This window comes from Maylandia zebra, linkage group LG7 (genome assembly GCF_041146795.1).
Source record: "Maylandia zebra isolate NMK-2024a linkage group LG7, Mzebra_GT3a, whole genome shotgun sequence".
NCBI classification, from domain to species: Eukaryota; Metazoa; Chordata; class Actinopteri; order Cichliformes; family Cichlidae; genus Maylandia; species Maylandia zebra.
The window spans coordinates 46756598-46771588 of NC_135173.1; the positions used below are offsets into that span (position 1 = coordinate 46756598).

The 14991-nt window shown below is 39.3% G+C and overlaps 2 protein-coding genes across 3 annotated transcripts in view; one reads left to right on the top strand and one right to left on the bottom strand.

The window, feature by feature from the left end:
- ric1 (RIC1 homolog, RAB6A GEF complex partner 1) overlaps positions 1-8167 on the bottom strand; it is a 46032-nt gene extending 37865 nt beyond the window's left edge. For both annotated transcript variants that reach the window (XM_076886509.1, XM_004538054.4), the window contains exons 1-2: positions 7556-8167; positions 2604-2711 (exon numbers count right to left, since the gene is read on the bottom strand). In XM_076886509.1, coding sequence (XP_076742624.1) covers positions 2604-2711; positions 7556-7696 — 249 coding nt within the window. In that variant the 5' untranslated portion in view covers positions 7697-8167. The remainder of the gene's footprint in view (positions 1-2603; positions 2712-7555) is intronic.
- A 1212-nt stretch (positions 8168-9379) lies between these two features.
- Positions 9380-13651, top strand: exosc2 (exosome component 2). Its single transcript, XM_004538053.5, has 9 exons — positions 9380-9538; positions 9882-9983; positions 10076-10121; positions 10261-10350; positions 10481-10546; positions 10642-10710; positions 11231-11407; positions 12559-12687; positions 13249-13651. The coding sequence occupies exons 1-9, from the start codon at positions 9417-9419 to the stop codon at positions 13327-13329; spliced, it is 882 nt and encodes a 293-aa protein (XP_004538110.3). The 5' UTR covers positions 9380-9416; the 3' UTR covers positions 13330-13651.
- The last annotated feature ends 1340 nt before the right edge of the window (positions 13652-14991 follow it).

Sequence of the window (14991 nt, forward strand, 5' to 3'; positions counted from 1 at the left end):
ATGATGTTTCCACCCCCATGCTTCACAGTAGGTATGGTGTTCTTGGGATGCAACTCAGTATTCTTCTTCCTCCAAACACAACGAGTTGAGTTTATACCAAAAAGTTCTACTTTGGTTTCATCTGACCACATGACATTCTCCCAATCCTCTGCTGTATCATCCATGTGCTCTCTGGCAAACTTCAGACGGGCCTGGACATGCACTGGCTTCAGCAGCGGAACACGTCTGGCACTGCGGGATTTGATTCCCTGCCGTTGTAGTGTGTTACTGATGGTGACCTTTGTTACTTTGGTCCCAGCTCTCTGCAGGTCATTCACCAGGTCCCCCCGTGTGGTTCTGGGATCTTTGCTCACCGTTCTCATGATCATTTTGACCCCACGGGATGAGATCTTGCGTGGAGCCCCAGATCGAGGGAGATTATCAGTGGTCTTGTATGTCTTCCATTTTCTGATGATTGCTCCCACAGTTGATTTTTTCACACCAAGCTGCTTGCCTATTGTAGATTCACTCTTCCCAGTCTGGTGCAGGTCTACAATACTTTTCCTGGTGTCCTTCGAAAGCTCTTTGGTCTTGGCCATGGCGGAGTTTGGAGTCTGACTGTTTGAGGCTGTGGACAGGTGTCTTTTATACAGATGATGAGTTCAAACAGGTGCCATTCATACAGGTAACGAGTGGGGGACAGAAAAGCTTCTTACAGAAGACGTTACAGGTCTGTGAGAGCCAGAGATTTTCCTTGTTTGAGGTGACCAAATACTTATTTTCCACCCTAATTTACGAATAAATTCTTTACAAATCCTACTATGTGAATTCATGGATTTTTTTTTCACATTCTGTCTCTCACAGTTGAAGTGTACCTCTGGTGCAAATTACTGACCTCTGTCATCATTTTAAGGGGGGGAACTTGCACAATCGGTGGCTGACTAAATACTTTTTTGCCCCACTGTATGTTCCCTAGTGTGTCCAACCAGGCAAGTCTGACAGCAAGAGCCGTGTGTCAGCCTCTGATGACACTTTAGTAAACTAAAAAGGGAGCTACTTCAATAACCTCCAACAAAGCACTGCTCCCACTAAAGATGGAAACAACTAACGTGTTTCATCACTTGAGGCAAAAAACATACAGTTGAGCACAATCAGGCTGTAAATGACGAGATGCTAGCAGCTGGTGACGTGCAACCAAAAAGTAAACAAATGATCCCCCCACCATGACATGAAGAGCAAACAGTGGATGGAAATTATTGATTTGGTTACGTAGTGGAAAAGCAGGGCTTTAAGGAGCTAGTTATAAAACTCGATCGAAGACAAACCAATAGAGGAAGGAAGATACATTTCAGCATTAGTTATTTTTAAACTAAGATGTTACGCAGTCATGTTATACTTTTCCTTAAATTTCAAGGAAAGATAACGAGGCTACGTTTGTGTCAACTTTTGACTTACGTTGTGTCACAACTAGAGCACCATAACGCTCCTGCTGCTGCTGGTGGCACCTTTTTCAATCGACTCGCTCTTCAAAGTAGGAAGTGGCTCAGTGCAAAAGGAGGATGGAAAACACCCATTTATTTACACTCATAAATGCTGCTACTTGTGGGCATCCAAAACAAAAACAAACAAAAAAAACCACTGTTCACAAAATTTTTTTCTATGTAGTCAAAAAAATGTATTGCACATTTCCTTTAAATATTGTGATATACTTCTGAAGCTGTATCACCCACTCCTGGGTGCAACATGTTATATCTAACACCAGCGGTCCCCAACCTTTTTTGCGCCATGCACTAGTTTTGTCTGACAATGTTTTCACAGACCGGCCTTTAAGGTGTCATGGACAAATACAACAAAATAAAACCAAGACTGGTACCAAAAAAAAGAAAAAAAAGAAGGTTTATTCATAACACACGGGAAAAGACCCAGGGAAACAGAGTTAACAATAAAAACGACAAAAAAAATAAAAATAACGATAAAAACCTTAAATTCCACACCCAAGGCTCAACTCTCACGGCCCGGTAGCAAATGACTCACGGGCTGTGGCCCAGAGGGTTGGGGACCGCTGTCTTACACAACATGAATTTGCTTTTGACCTTTTTTAACTGGGGTTTTTTCTGCACACTGAAGAAGTTTTGATCTTGCAACCAATTCTGACTTTTAACTTGTTTCTTAAGGTTGGGTTTAATTTACTCACACCTAAAATCAAATGGCCTATTAAAAAAAAAAAAAAAAAAAAAAAAAAGGAGAAGAAGAAACAGGCAGAGTTCTTGTAAGAAGGCAGCACAGACTCTTTGCCTTAACTGCATGCGAACCAATCGTGCTTATGTGAGCAGTCAGCCCTCAAAGACATATGTTTGTGTATGCCAGAAAAGGCTGCTTAACCAGGACATAATTGTGATATATGATTGTTTGATAGCACTTGAAAAGAAAAAAAAAATCTCAAAAATATGTGTTGATGTTTACTCTAATATGCGACACAATTTGTCCCAGGGAAACTCAGTCAAAACTACATTTCTGCAGTTGGTATCAACTTTAGTGTTTTGCAGTAACAGAGCTTGGGGGAGAACGTAAGCTGATCAGTCAAACTGCAAATATGATATGACATTGCCAAAGGGTGTACTTACCGCCACAGCTATCATTGAGTCGTCTGGTTTCCATTCTGCTTTCTGGTAGAAGCCAAACTGAGCCGCTGCCTTTGCAGACTCGATATAGCTGACTATCAAAACACTGGGCTGTGGGTGGGAAACAGAAATATGGGAAAGAAAGTGAGCTCTGGAGGTCAAAATCATCTGATTTGATATTAAACAAATAACACTGGAGCTACAAAAGAAAACAGCATACCTCTTGTATCAAGTAATTAATATAGAAATATTTAAAAAATGCTTAAAAAAAACATGCTGTGTGACAGCTAGTAACTCATCTATCTACGAAAAAATAAAAATGAAATAAATCCCAGGCAGCAGCCCAGTAAACAATGTCAGTGTGATATTATGACAGCAGCTTTATTTCTAGTGTTGGTTGTGATTGACAGAGATAATCTATAAAGATATTTGTCAGCCAATGTGCTGGAAGGGGATTTGTCGGGAATGATTTATTGCCTCAAATGGTGGGTATTTGGCAAAGAAGAAATACAGATTTGATTTCAAATTCTTTTCCAAAAATGGGATGACTATAATACCTCAGTGATGCCAAAAATCTCCTACCTAGTGAGGCCCATGGACTGTGAAAAATCTATTTTTACTGAGAAAACAAAAGCATGTTGAGGCTTCTCTTTCTATCACGCAAAATGGATAAACTACAGGTGTGTTGCGAAGTTCTCATACAGCCATCATGGGCATAGATGTCATGGCAATTACCGGTATGTGGGTTTTCATGACTTTCATGAACTGTTCTTTTTCCAGGGCTGAATGACTGTACAGCATACATCTATAATGACTTTAAAAAAACAAGAACTGGGTGCACAAGGTTCTACAATATCTTTTAAATTGGCAAGACCAAGGCCTATTAAATTCTTTTAGTGATCATGACTACAACTGGTGGTTTTTCTTTGGCAGCATAAAAATGATTTGTTTGATAGCACTCATTGGACTGACCAATACTCAGAACAATGGGGAATTCCAAGGAACTCAGTGATGACCTAACATTTACACAAGTTGACACAAGGAGCCATTGCTAAACAAATACATCTTTCAAAAAAAATGTACACAAATCCAAGTTACTTGAATGTGTCACCACTTTTCCAAAGGGACAGTTTAACCCCAATGACCTGAAAAATGCTGGAACACCAGCATCACTGTCCATAGTGAAGCAGGATTACATCAATGTGGACGACCAAGAAAGAAGCCCTTGATCCAAAATCGACACCTTCAAACTCTACTTAAATTTGCCTTCAGGAGCCAAACGCCTTCTGAAGAAAGTTTTATGTTCAGATGAGACACAATTATTTGGTTGCAATGACAACAGTTATGGTTGGAGGAGTAAAGGTGAAGCTTTCAAACCTGAGGACACTGTACCAACTATCAAAGATGGTGGTGGTAGCATCACGCTCTTGGGCTGTTTTGCTGCCCTTGGCAGATTGCACAAAGTGGATGGAATAACAAAGGAGGACTACCTCCAAATTCTTCAACTTCACTTTAACTCAAGAGTTAGACGGTCGAACTTTGGACACAGTTGGATGTTCCATTGTTCCAGGAAGACAATGATCCCAAACACACATCAAAATTGGTTTTGGAACAGATAAAAAAAGGCTAATATTAAATTTTTGGAATGGTCTTACCAAAGCCTTAACGTCGACCTTATAAACAATTTGTGAACTATGATTAAAAGCCATGGTTTGTACCTGGAAAATGATCAAAAAATAAAATAAAAAAACAAACAAAAAAAACAGTTCAGAGAAATCACTGCAAGCCCAAAGTTAACATGACATTCATGCCTGATATCTGCATGTATACTTATAACCACAACTGTATGCTTGAGGCTACCACCCTTAGTTTACCTCACCTTATTCTCTCTACAGCAAAATAAGAACTAGCCTACAGCTTCAAAAAGAAAACCTGTATGTCCAACCAATAAATTTTCAAGTTTTAAAACAGCTGCTGAAGAGGAAAAAAAATGTGAAAAGATTTGGTTTCTTAAGATCAAGCATCTGGCACAGTATAATTCAACATTCAACAATAACAGTACAGAGCATCAACAATAATGGACGCTTGAGACTTGCTACAAAAGTATGACTGCCAATTGATTTTACTGCCAATTGAAGTGGTAATCAAGCTTTTTCATGTGTGGGCTTCACTCTGGTGACCTCTCTTGATTCAGTTAATCCTGTCCTTCCACTTACACAATTAGCACCACAATCATTGAAAACATTTTAAAAGTATGTATGGCATCCCAGAGTGTTAAAGTAAGGCTGTTGAATCAGTTTTCAGTGAGATATAACAAGGATCATTATTACAGTAAAAACAGGACACTGGCTATGGTGAGGTAAAGCAGTAATGTAATTCCAGCTGTGCAACTTTAATGCTGGTATCTACTCACTGTAATGAGACAACGGGCTTAACCATTCCTAACCTATTGTGTCGCTTTCGTAGAATTAAAATTTAATAATGCCAATGATACCTGAACCTGATGGAAACAGAAACCTATCTCCTCATTAGGAAAAGCAAAACTTACTTAAATAGAAGTAGCACACTGACATGTTGGAAGCTCAATAGCTTACTTTTGTCTTTCTACATCAACACACTGGATTTGAAAGGAAACCATCACAGTGAGGTTAGTCTTTACTTTTGGTACTTTCTGTCAGTCACCTGGCAAGACTGAAAACTACTAAGCCAAATTTTTGGTGCCATTTATTTGGTAGAATAATGATTCTATGAAAATGCTGACTTCTCCTTGGGAAAAACCCCTAATTTGCTCATTGCTAATCACAATATTGACAACATTAACAATACCAAAAAAGGATCCAAGTTAAATTGTATGGAAATAAAAGTTTGTGAACTTTTGTTTCCTTATTTTGTTTAAAAATCAAAATTATTTCTTCCTCTGGTAGCCCTGCAGTAGCCTAATGTTAGCCATCTGATAACCCCTAAGCTATACAGAAAAGTTGAAGGACACAATGGACTTAGTAGGGGTGACCAGCACATGTCAAGAGGAAGAAGTTCCTCCAATCGACATTCCTTTTCCTGGATGCCCCACGGATACTTGCAGGCACTCAGAACTCTTAAGAAAGGAGGGGAAACAAAACAAGGTCGCATCCTGTGCAGGTCTCTGGAAATTAACTGTAACCCTGATCCATTGTTGCCACAACTCAATAATATTCAGACTGTGTGCATGTATCACAGACCGTTATAAAGAATGTACACAAGAGCAGGTTATAAAAATCAATTATATGCTCCCTTTCGATGTCACCATGGCAAAAACGTTCAAATAAACAAGGCCAACAGAGAAGAATTCAAAATACTCTGTATGATGTTGATAAAGATACTGAAGAAGTACTAAAATGGAGGCACACCAAACAATTCATGACCCATTCCGCATTTCTATGGTATTGAAAGCTGAGCTTAGTGGGTAGAGAAGTTCCCTGGAAACAGTGAAAGAGAAACCACATCTACTCTCTGCATTTTTTTTAATTTTAGATTTAAAAAAAAAAAAACAGTGTGAAAAACAGGAATTAATATGATGAAGCTGCCACCATGTCCAGCATCACCTGAATCCCACATGCAGTGACTCAAAATATATATCGAAATATACGTATTTTTTCTTATGCTGTTAGACTTCTTCAATTAACCCTTGTTTCAACAACTTATCAAGAAAGTCCTTGATGTTTTTATTTGCATTTCTTGGGAAGAAGAGATTGCCAATAAAGCATTCATGTGTTTGACAAGCTACTGACCTACCACTAATTTCTACAGTCTGTCCTTCCAAGTTCCATTTTGAATGTCACATCACTGGCATCACTATCTGTTCAGCCCTGTTTATGTTGTTACCACGCACCTCAAAGTCACTGCTCCCTTGGCTCTATACCAGCAGGTTCAGGAGTCAATTAAGCCAGATGTTTTAGATGTTGCAGTGCTCAGAGTTTGGTGTTTTGTTAAGAAACCAGCTGCAGCACAGCATGTTGGCACTTTTATAAACTTATTGGACCGCACCAATAAGTTTATAAATAGACAGAATTAACATTGACTGATTGGTTTAAGTCACTGTGAAATGTTCCTGTCATGTGACGCATTTGTGGCCTTGACATACAAAATAAACACCGCGATTATTGTGCTGAGATAAGTGTTGACATTTATTTTGTAACTGCGCTGCCTAAATTCCTGAAAACTACTGGTAAGCAAAACATGTCATGGCATGTTTTGAACACTATTACAAATGTTTTGTTGACAGTAACTTAACCTTTGACCTGTATGTTGCTGGGTAAAACTGATGAGTAGAGCGGATGTAGCTGTACATGGCTTAGGTGGTAGCGTAGGTGGTCTACCAATCTAAAGGTAGTGGACTGCTCCCTGACTCCTCCAAAGGTACTGACCCCCGCTATGTAGGCATCTGTATGAATGTGTGTAACACTTATAGTAAGAAAGTGTTTTGAATGCTCAACTGAGCAGAAAGGCACTATATAAGTACCAGTCCACCTACCAAAATATACAATTTACTAACATTTGGGCAACTTTAAACTGAACTGCTATAAAGCGTCTATCAGGTGAACACCAATCCACTGTGGTTGAGTTTTGCTGTCAAATTATTGTTTTAACTTAAGTAATGAATGACACATCCACGTGTAATGATGTGTAACGAGTTCACCTGCCGTCTGATATCTGTGTACGTGGAACCCTCTGCCAACACATGAAGGTTAAAAAAAAGAAAGAAGACGTAGTAGTTTGAGTTACTCATATGGGGACACCACAGTTTCTCCCCGTGTTTATTTACGGCACTTAATAAAACATGAAGGGCAGCCGGCCAGGTTATCACCCTCTGCTGCAATGCGTTTGAAATGAAAACGGCACCAGATCACATCTTAGCTAGCGTTTTTTTGTTTTTGTTTTGTCAGCTGATTTCAAGACCGATCAGAGTTTCAACTCACCCGACTAAACCAAACGCTGAGCTGCGTCTCTGACAGCAGAGCGAAGTAAAAGCGCTGGGAGCTGGGCTGGATGTAGAAGGGCTCTTCTTCGCTCCTCAGCGGACAAAGCAGCCTCCGTGGCCAGCCGGTTAGAAAATACATGACGGCAAACTCACTCCGCCTCGGCGCAGCAGTGCCAAATAGTTTGTGGTCCCCTGTTCCTCCTTAAGTGCAATATTTAATCCAGGTGACTCATGAGCGGCTCCGGAAATACAAAAAAAATTATAAGGTATATACAAGCCAGTGTTGACACCGGTTAAGGGTACCATACAGCTTCCAAACAGCCGAGTGAGGCTACACAGCTAGCCCGGGCTAGCGCTGGCTTTTCAACTTAAAGCTAATGAGAAGTCCAAGTGTAACCGAAAACAACAGCGCGCAAACCCGCAGCGTCACCATACGGCCCCAAACGGCGGGTTCAGACTCAAGAGCGGACCGATTAACTTCCACACCCGGTGCCGTGTGGGTTCTAGCGAAGTGTGGATCTGCGGTGTTTAGTAACAGCAAAGCGTCCAGTTTTCACTCCTCTGTGCCTCACCGTCGCCATCTTTCCAAGAGTCTGTCTGACCAAAAGCTGATTGGCTGCAATAGTGGAAGTTTGCGTCCTGTTGACATCTGACGTCACCGCTCCGTTGTGCGAATCCAGGTGGCGGTGTCGGCAGCTTGGCTCGATGCTGCCACCTGGTGGTGAAAATGGAAATGCCTGGGAAAAACAATTTTATAGGGGTGTGACTTAACTGCAGTCTATCTGACATCTTTTAATTGTAATACATTCTTTTTCTTCTACTTTTAATTCTTCTTTTCATTATTATTATTTGCAACCATTGCACTGAATCCTGCAACCATAATCCACATTAGATTTGCTATGTTCTTTTTAAATCAACATATATCAACACAAGCTTTTAACCTAATTATTTAGAGCCTGTGCATCAGTTTTATCTTTTATATCCAGCTCATAAATCCATCCATGAAATGGCGCGCTATTTAGCAGAATAAAAGTATTATTGAAATAACATGGAATTTTAATCATGTTAGTGTATCATTCTTCCCATAATAATAAAATAAAATAAAGTTTGTGGAACAGGACTATGCTGAAGCACTCAGTGAGTGTTGATGGACAAGTAGAGAGAAGGTCAGGAGGAGTTGCACTGGGTCTTTGTGGAGCCAGAGAAAGGGTAGGTTTACAAGATGGATATATGACCTGCTGTGTTGTATGGTTTGGAGATCACAGTGTCAACATAAAGACGGGAGACTGATCTGGAGGTGGCAGAGCTGAAGATAATGAGATTACCACTGGGAGTCCACCAAGATTAGAAATGAGTATATCAGAGAAATAGCTCAGGCTGAGTGGTTTGAAAAATAAGTCAAGAGAGGCAAGGCTGAGATGGTTTGGAGCGAAGGATAGCAGATATACGGGACAAAGGATGGAGCTGCCAGGCAGGAGGAAAACAGGAAGACCACAGAGAAGATTCATTCATGTAGTAAAGGAGGATGTGCAGTTGTTGTGACAGAGGAGGATGCTAGAGAGATGCAGGGAAGCAGCTAGATGTTGTCAGCGGCTAAAGAAGGAAAAGAAGCAGTGTTTGTGAGTTTTCCTCCCCATAAACATTTACTGTTTATATATATATATCACTAACGCCACAGATATAAGACATGTATTTAATTTTTTTTTTACTTTATTTATTTATTTATTTACATTTTATTAGACTAGGTGCTTTTTAAAAGTAAATAAATACAACTAACGCGTCAGTAGGTGGCGGTAAAACTCTTATAAGTTCCGCAAACCGCCAAAAAAGTGAAGAGAAGAAGAAGCAAAGGAAGAAGCATGGCTGCAGATATGAGATTACCGACCATTAGAAAACCCGTGTCGCTATCAGCGTCTGCTTTTGACCGAAAAGATCTGGTCGTACCGGGGGATGTTATTACTTCAGACACTGGGTTCATGAGGTAGGTGTTGGTTTTATTTGAGTTATTATGGGAAATCAACCAAACACAGGAGTGTGCTGCTGTTCGGGTCTGTTTCAGGTATCTGGCTTGTAAAGGTAAATAAATAAAAGCTCCAGATGACAGCCAGTGCCATACTGAATTAGCAGGTGAGCATAAAGTCAGCCGGTCTCATTTGCAACCTTCTACACTGATACACAGTAAGTAAGGATAAGGACTCTAATCGGATAAACTGCCGCATTGTGTTGTGTGACCTCTGAATGCTGCACTTTACCCTTGTTTCTTTTTCTTTCTTTTTTTTTGGCTGTTCTCTTCAGAACTAATGTTTGATACCGTCTGTCCGCAGGGGTCATGGCACCTACGTTGATGACGACAAGTTGACAGCTTCAGTCGCAGGAGAGGTGCAGAGGGTGGACAAACTCATCTGTGTCAGGCCACTTAAGACCAGGTGAGTGACTGAACTCTTAAACGGTCAAAGACTTAGATAGGCCTGTCATCTATATACTCATTCTTACATTGTAAAGTGTGCTTTGATTGCAGGTTTAATGGTGAGGTTGGAGATGTTGTGGTTGGCAGAATTACAGAGGTAATTCCTAGTATTTGTTCTCATATACAACCACTTTAGTTATAAGAAAAGACAGTGATTGCAGAAACTTGTTTTCATTTTGGTTCATTTTGGGTTTTTTTTTTTAAATTTTCTTCTTCTTCTTCTTTAAAATGTATAGGTGCAGCAGAAAAGATGGAAGGTGCAGACAAACTCCCGACTGGACTCTGTCCTCTTGTTGTCTTCTGTAAACCTGCCAGGAGGAGAGTTGGTGAGATGGTAGAAAGTGTGATTCACTGGGAGAAGACAGCTTTGGCTGACGTATTAAAATTAATATTTGATCATCTCCTTTCTTTCTGTCTTTCTTTCTGTCTTTCTTTCTTTCTGTCTTACTTACTTAGAGGAGAAGATCAGCAGAAGATGAGCTGACCATGAGAGAATATCTTCAGGAGGGAGATCTCATCAGTGTAAGTCAGACTTCTCTATTATAATTTCTCACTGGCTTTCCAGTGATTTTATTCCCGGTTACATAATCTGTGTTGAACCTTTCTTGTGGTTTCAGGCAGAGGTGCAGTCTGTCTTCTTGGATGGAGCTCTTTCACTTCACACCCGTAGTTTAAAGTATGGAAAAGTAAGTTATTCCAGTGTACACAAAGATATGTGAAAAGGTAAAGGGCAAGTTTATTTATATAGCACATTACAAATGACCAGAGTTGATCAAAGTACTTCACAAGTAAGATGTCAGGGTTTTTTTAAAGGCCGGAAAGTAGAAACTGAGCAAAGAAAAGTAAAAAGATCTATTATGGCAGATCTATTATGAAATAGAAACACATTCAAGAGACTCAGGGCAACAACTGAAAAGCTCTATGACCCCTATTTTTTTTTTTTTTTTTTTTTTTTTTTTTGATTAGCAGACCTCAGAGCTCCGAAAGGAGTGTGGACATTAATAAGAGCAGACAAATACGGGGGGCAGGCCAACCTATTTAGTATCCTAAAAACAATCAATAAAATATTCAAATTAACCCTAAAACTGACAGGATGCCAGTGAAGTCAAGCTAAAACTGGAGTAACTGTGTTAGTTCAATAATAAGAGTAACGATCGTTATTTTCATTTAAACTAACACCCTGTCTCTGCTTCCTCTGACTATCAGTTGGGTCAAGGAGTACTGGTCCAGCTTTCCCCTTCTCTGATCAAGAGGCAGAAAACGCATTTCCACAACCTGCCGTGTGGCGCATCCATTATCCTGGGGAATAATGGCTTTGTGTGGTTGTATCCCACACCGGGCCAACAAGAGGAGGAAGCTGGGGGTTTCTACACCAGCCTTGAGGTAGGACACCACAAAAAACTGTATTCCATATTTTTATTACTGATCAATGGGCATATGAATTTGGAAAACAATTTCTTGTTGTTTTAGGAAATGTAGGAATTTCAAATTGATACAATCGGTGCATTCACTAAAAATGTTGGTTGACTTCAAATCTCAGTGGAATTGACCTCAAGGTCAAAGGTCAAGTTCTCTGAAAGGTTTGTCTACTCAGAAGCTGAGGGGTAGCACTGGTGGTTGCCCACATTTTTCCTTCTGCTTTCCCAAGTTTGGAAAAGTAATGGATACTAATTTAATGTTTGAGTATTGATTTAAGTACATTTACATCAAGATTGAAAGAACTATGTGTCAGTTTTCTCTGCACACAAATCGCAATAGTAGTTTTCAGCTTGGCTGCTAAAAGTTCACTGAGAGTATTGAGCTGTTCTTGTCTATCAGTAGGAGGATTCAACACACAGCCATGCTTATAAAGAAAGTAACAAGAGACAGAAAAGCAAAAATGTATCAAAATATAGTTAATATATTGTATGTTATATATCAAAAGGTAGTAAATTTAAAAATGTAATTTAAAATAAAGGTGTGCACTGAAAAACTAAGTAGAGAAAACATGTAGAGAACCTAAGCATTCAGCACAAGGAACATTTTTTATTTTTTTCTAAATGGAAAGGCCTGGTTGTAGTTTGCAAAATCAGTGAGAGTTCTGGAACAAATTTTTATGGACTGATGAACTAAAACTTGGAAAGAGGCTCGGGCATGCATGGCTGTCAATGGAACGGGAACGCTGCCATCCATTAATGATTTTTACTGCTCACACAAGTAGTGTTTTGTGTGCTTAGCTTCAACCAAATGCACAAACTTTCATCATTCAACCTAAAGGCAAGGCCAGAGCAACCAACTATTCCATCAAGTTGGGGCATCCTTGACTGTTTGAGTCAATCACCTTCGTGTGCCACACTCGGCTTGGTAAAAAAGCACCTTCAGCAACACGGGCTGAAGGCAGCTTCAGTCTGAAGGAGCATTAGAAAGACGTTTAAAAAAAAATGTTTGCAAGTTGAAGACTTGCAAGAGTATGTAATGATGCTCCGGATGCTTGTGGTTTACACCGTACACACAGAGCTTATTCGTTTGTGCATCTCTCATCTCTGGTTCCTCAGCCTGTCAGCCTGTCGGATCGAGAGGTCATTTCACGGTTGAGAAACTGCCTGCTGGCTTTGGCTGCGCACAAAGTCCTCCTGTATGACACCAGTGTTCTCTACTGCTACGAATCATCACTTCAGCACCAGGTAAGAATCACTCCAGTAAAAACCAGCCTTTGAAACTAAATTATTGACATTACTACAATTTACAGTCATTTTTTGTTATAATGACACCTGTTGTTTCATGTTTGTAAACAATATGATTACAAAACTATTGCAACACCAGAAAACCCCCAATTCTTTTCTGTGTCATATTGTGCCATCTAGTGGTCATACTGTAATTCTCCAGCTCCTGGGCACCACTAGTGGAAAAAATACTGTGCAGTTCTCAACTTTGACTCGGCTGTTTTTGCAGTGTGGAACAGTCACGGTTGATTTCATTGCCCTTTGGGGTGGGGAACAAATGACTTAATCGCCCATGCGTCTCGCAAACACTACTCTTGCAATGATATCAGCATATCCACTATGTGGCACATTTTTCTTCTGTATTATATTTACAATCGAGCCAACCCATATAAAGTGTTACTGTGCACTCGCGCTCAAGCTGCAACTCGATAAAAACACTTTCTGTTACCATAAACACAGACTGAAAACATGTACATCCATGGGTGTATGTGGTTATGCTTTTGATTTATGTTGTCTCTGTAGGTGAAGGACCTCTTAAAACCAGAGGTGATGGAGGAGATTGTAATGTTGACACAACAGAAGCTCTTGGAACAGGAGGGTTAAAGAGCCCAAAGCCTTGTCACAAGTCAAAATCACATCAGGCCAGCTGTGGACCCGACCACTGATCTGAAAGCTGAATTAGCTTTATTTTCTTAGAGATATAATTAAATTGTCAAAGTCCAACGTGTTTTATTAAAGGAAACCAGTATTATTGTTGGGTTGTTTTTAATAGCAAACGCAAGCGAAGTGTAACTCGTTCAATGTGTGCAGCATTCCAGCTATTCTAAAGTTTTACAAAATAATAGTCAATCTTTTTTTTTTTTTTTTTTTTCCATGTGAGATATATACTGTATACAATAAATTTTGTGATTTCTATAAATTTTCACTGCATCTCAGTGTGGTCTGTCTGTGAACAAGGAAAAAACGTATCTGGGAATCTTTATTGTTTGGGCTCTAGTTCTTACAGGATTTTTTTTTTTTTTTTAATTTAAATATCAATATTGGGCAATTTTAAAAATCTGACATAGTAGCCAATATTTTTTTGTCTTCTTTCAGATAGATGAAAAAGATTTCTTGAAATTTTCCGTGTAGTTACTAATGACCCTTTACTAAGATTATGTGACGGTGCTGTTTAAAATGATATTTTTGTATCGTTGCAACAAGTTACACATTATTTATTTACACTCTTTAAAAGTTTTGTTGGATCAGCTGGTTGTTCTGTTTGTGGTGTGCCAAACACATGTTGGCAATAGGAAAGTTTCAGAGTTGTGGAGCTCTTTCAGTCATGTTAAGGTTAATTTATTAGACATTAATCTGATATATTGGTTAAGCTGATAAGAACAAACTTCTCACGTCAGCAGTAAAGGTTACGTATAATCACCATTTTAGTGGTTTTAATGGTGTCTGGAAATTGGTAGTTTTTAGTTATTATTTTAGGTTTGAGGGTATTCTTGCATAATCCATCCACTTTAAACGGCTCAATAATGGTGAAATGGGACTTTTCTTGAATAGATTGCTCCATAACCTCCTTTTCTTCTGTTTTACACATCCTTTGGTGGATTTGCTAATGTGCTAGGGGTCACTAGCTTGTAAAAATGTTTGAGCAGCTGGAACTCTATGATAAAATTCAGAAGTCATAGTTGACTCAGTAACTGCCCAAAGTGCCCAGTCACTGAGACAGTGGAAAAGCTAAAGCAAACCCAAACCATAATGTTTCCACCACCATGATTCACAGTATGAGTATGGCTTTGGTATTTGCCACTTCACTGGTACTGTAAACTGTAGGTTTTTTTTGTTTTTTTTAAACTTTCTTTTTATTGTTTTTCTTTAAACACTATACAACAAAACAACAACAACAAAAAGATAAATACAACAAGTAGGATAACAAACAAAAAAAAACATGTTGGATCTCTTTGTTTCTAGTTTGTGGTAATGAGGTATGTTTGTTCTTAATTTTGGGTGTTATAAAAAATCTAATTACATTTTCCAGCAGTGCAGTCTCCAGGCACGTGATGATGTTGTTGACTGCTGTATTTTCCAGGTTTGTGACCATTCCTCATCAGATATGTTCACTCCCACTGTAGTTTTATTCTAATTTTCCTCCTGGACAATAAATGCTTTCCCTTGACACCTCTCATGTAGGTTAGATTTGTATAATATCTTTCTTGCGGTTGCAAGAATCCCTTGCTAACCCTGTGAAGAAAGTTTTCTTTTCTCTGCTTTTAG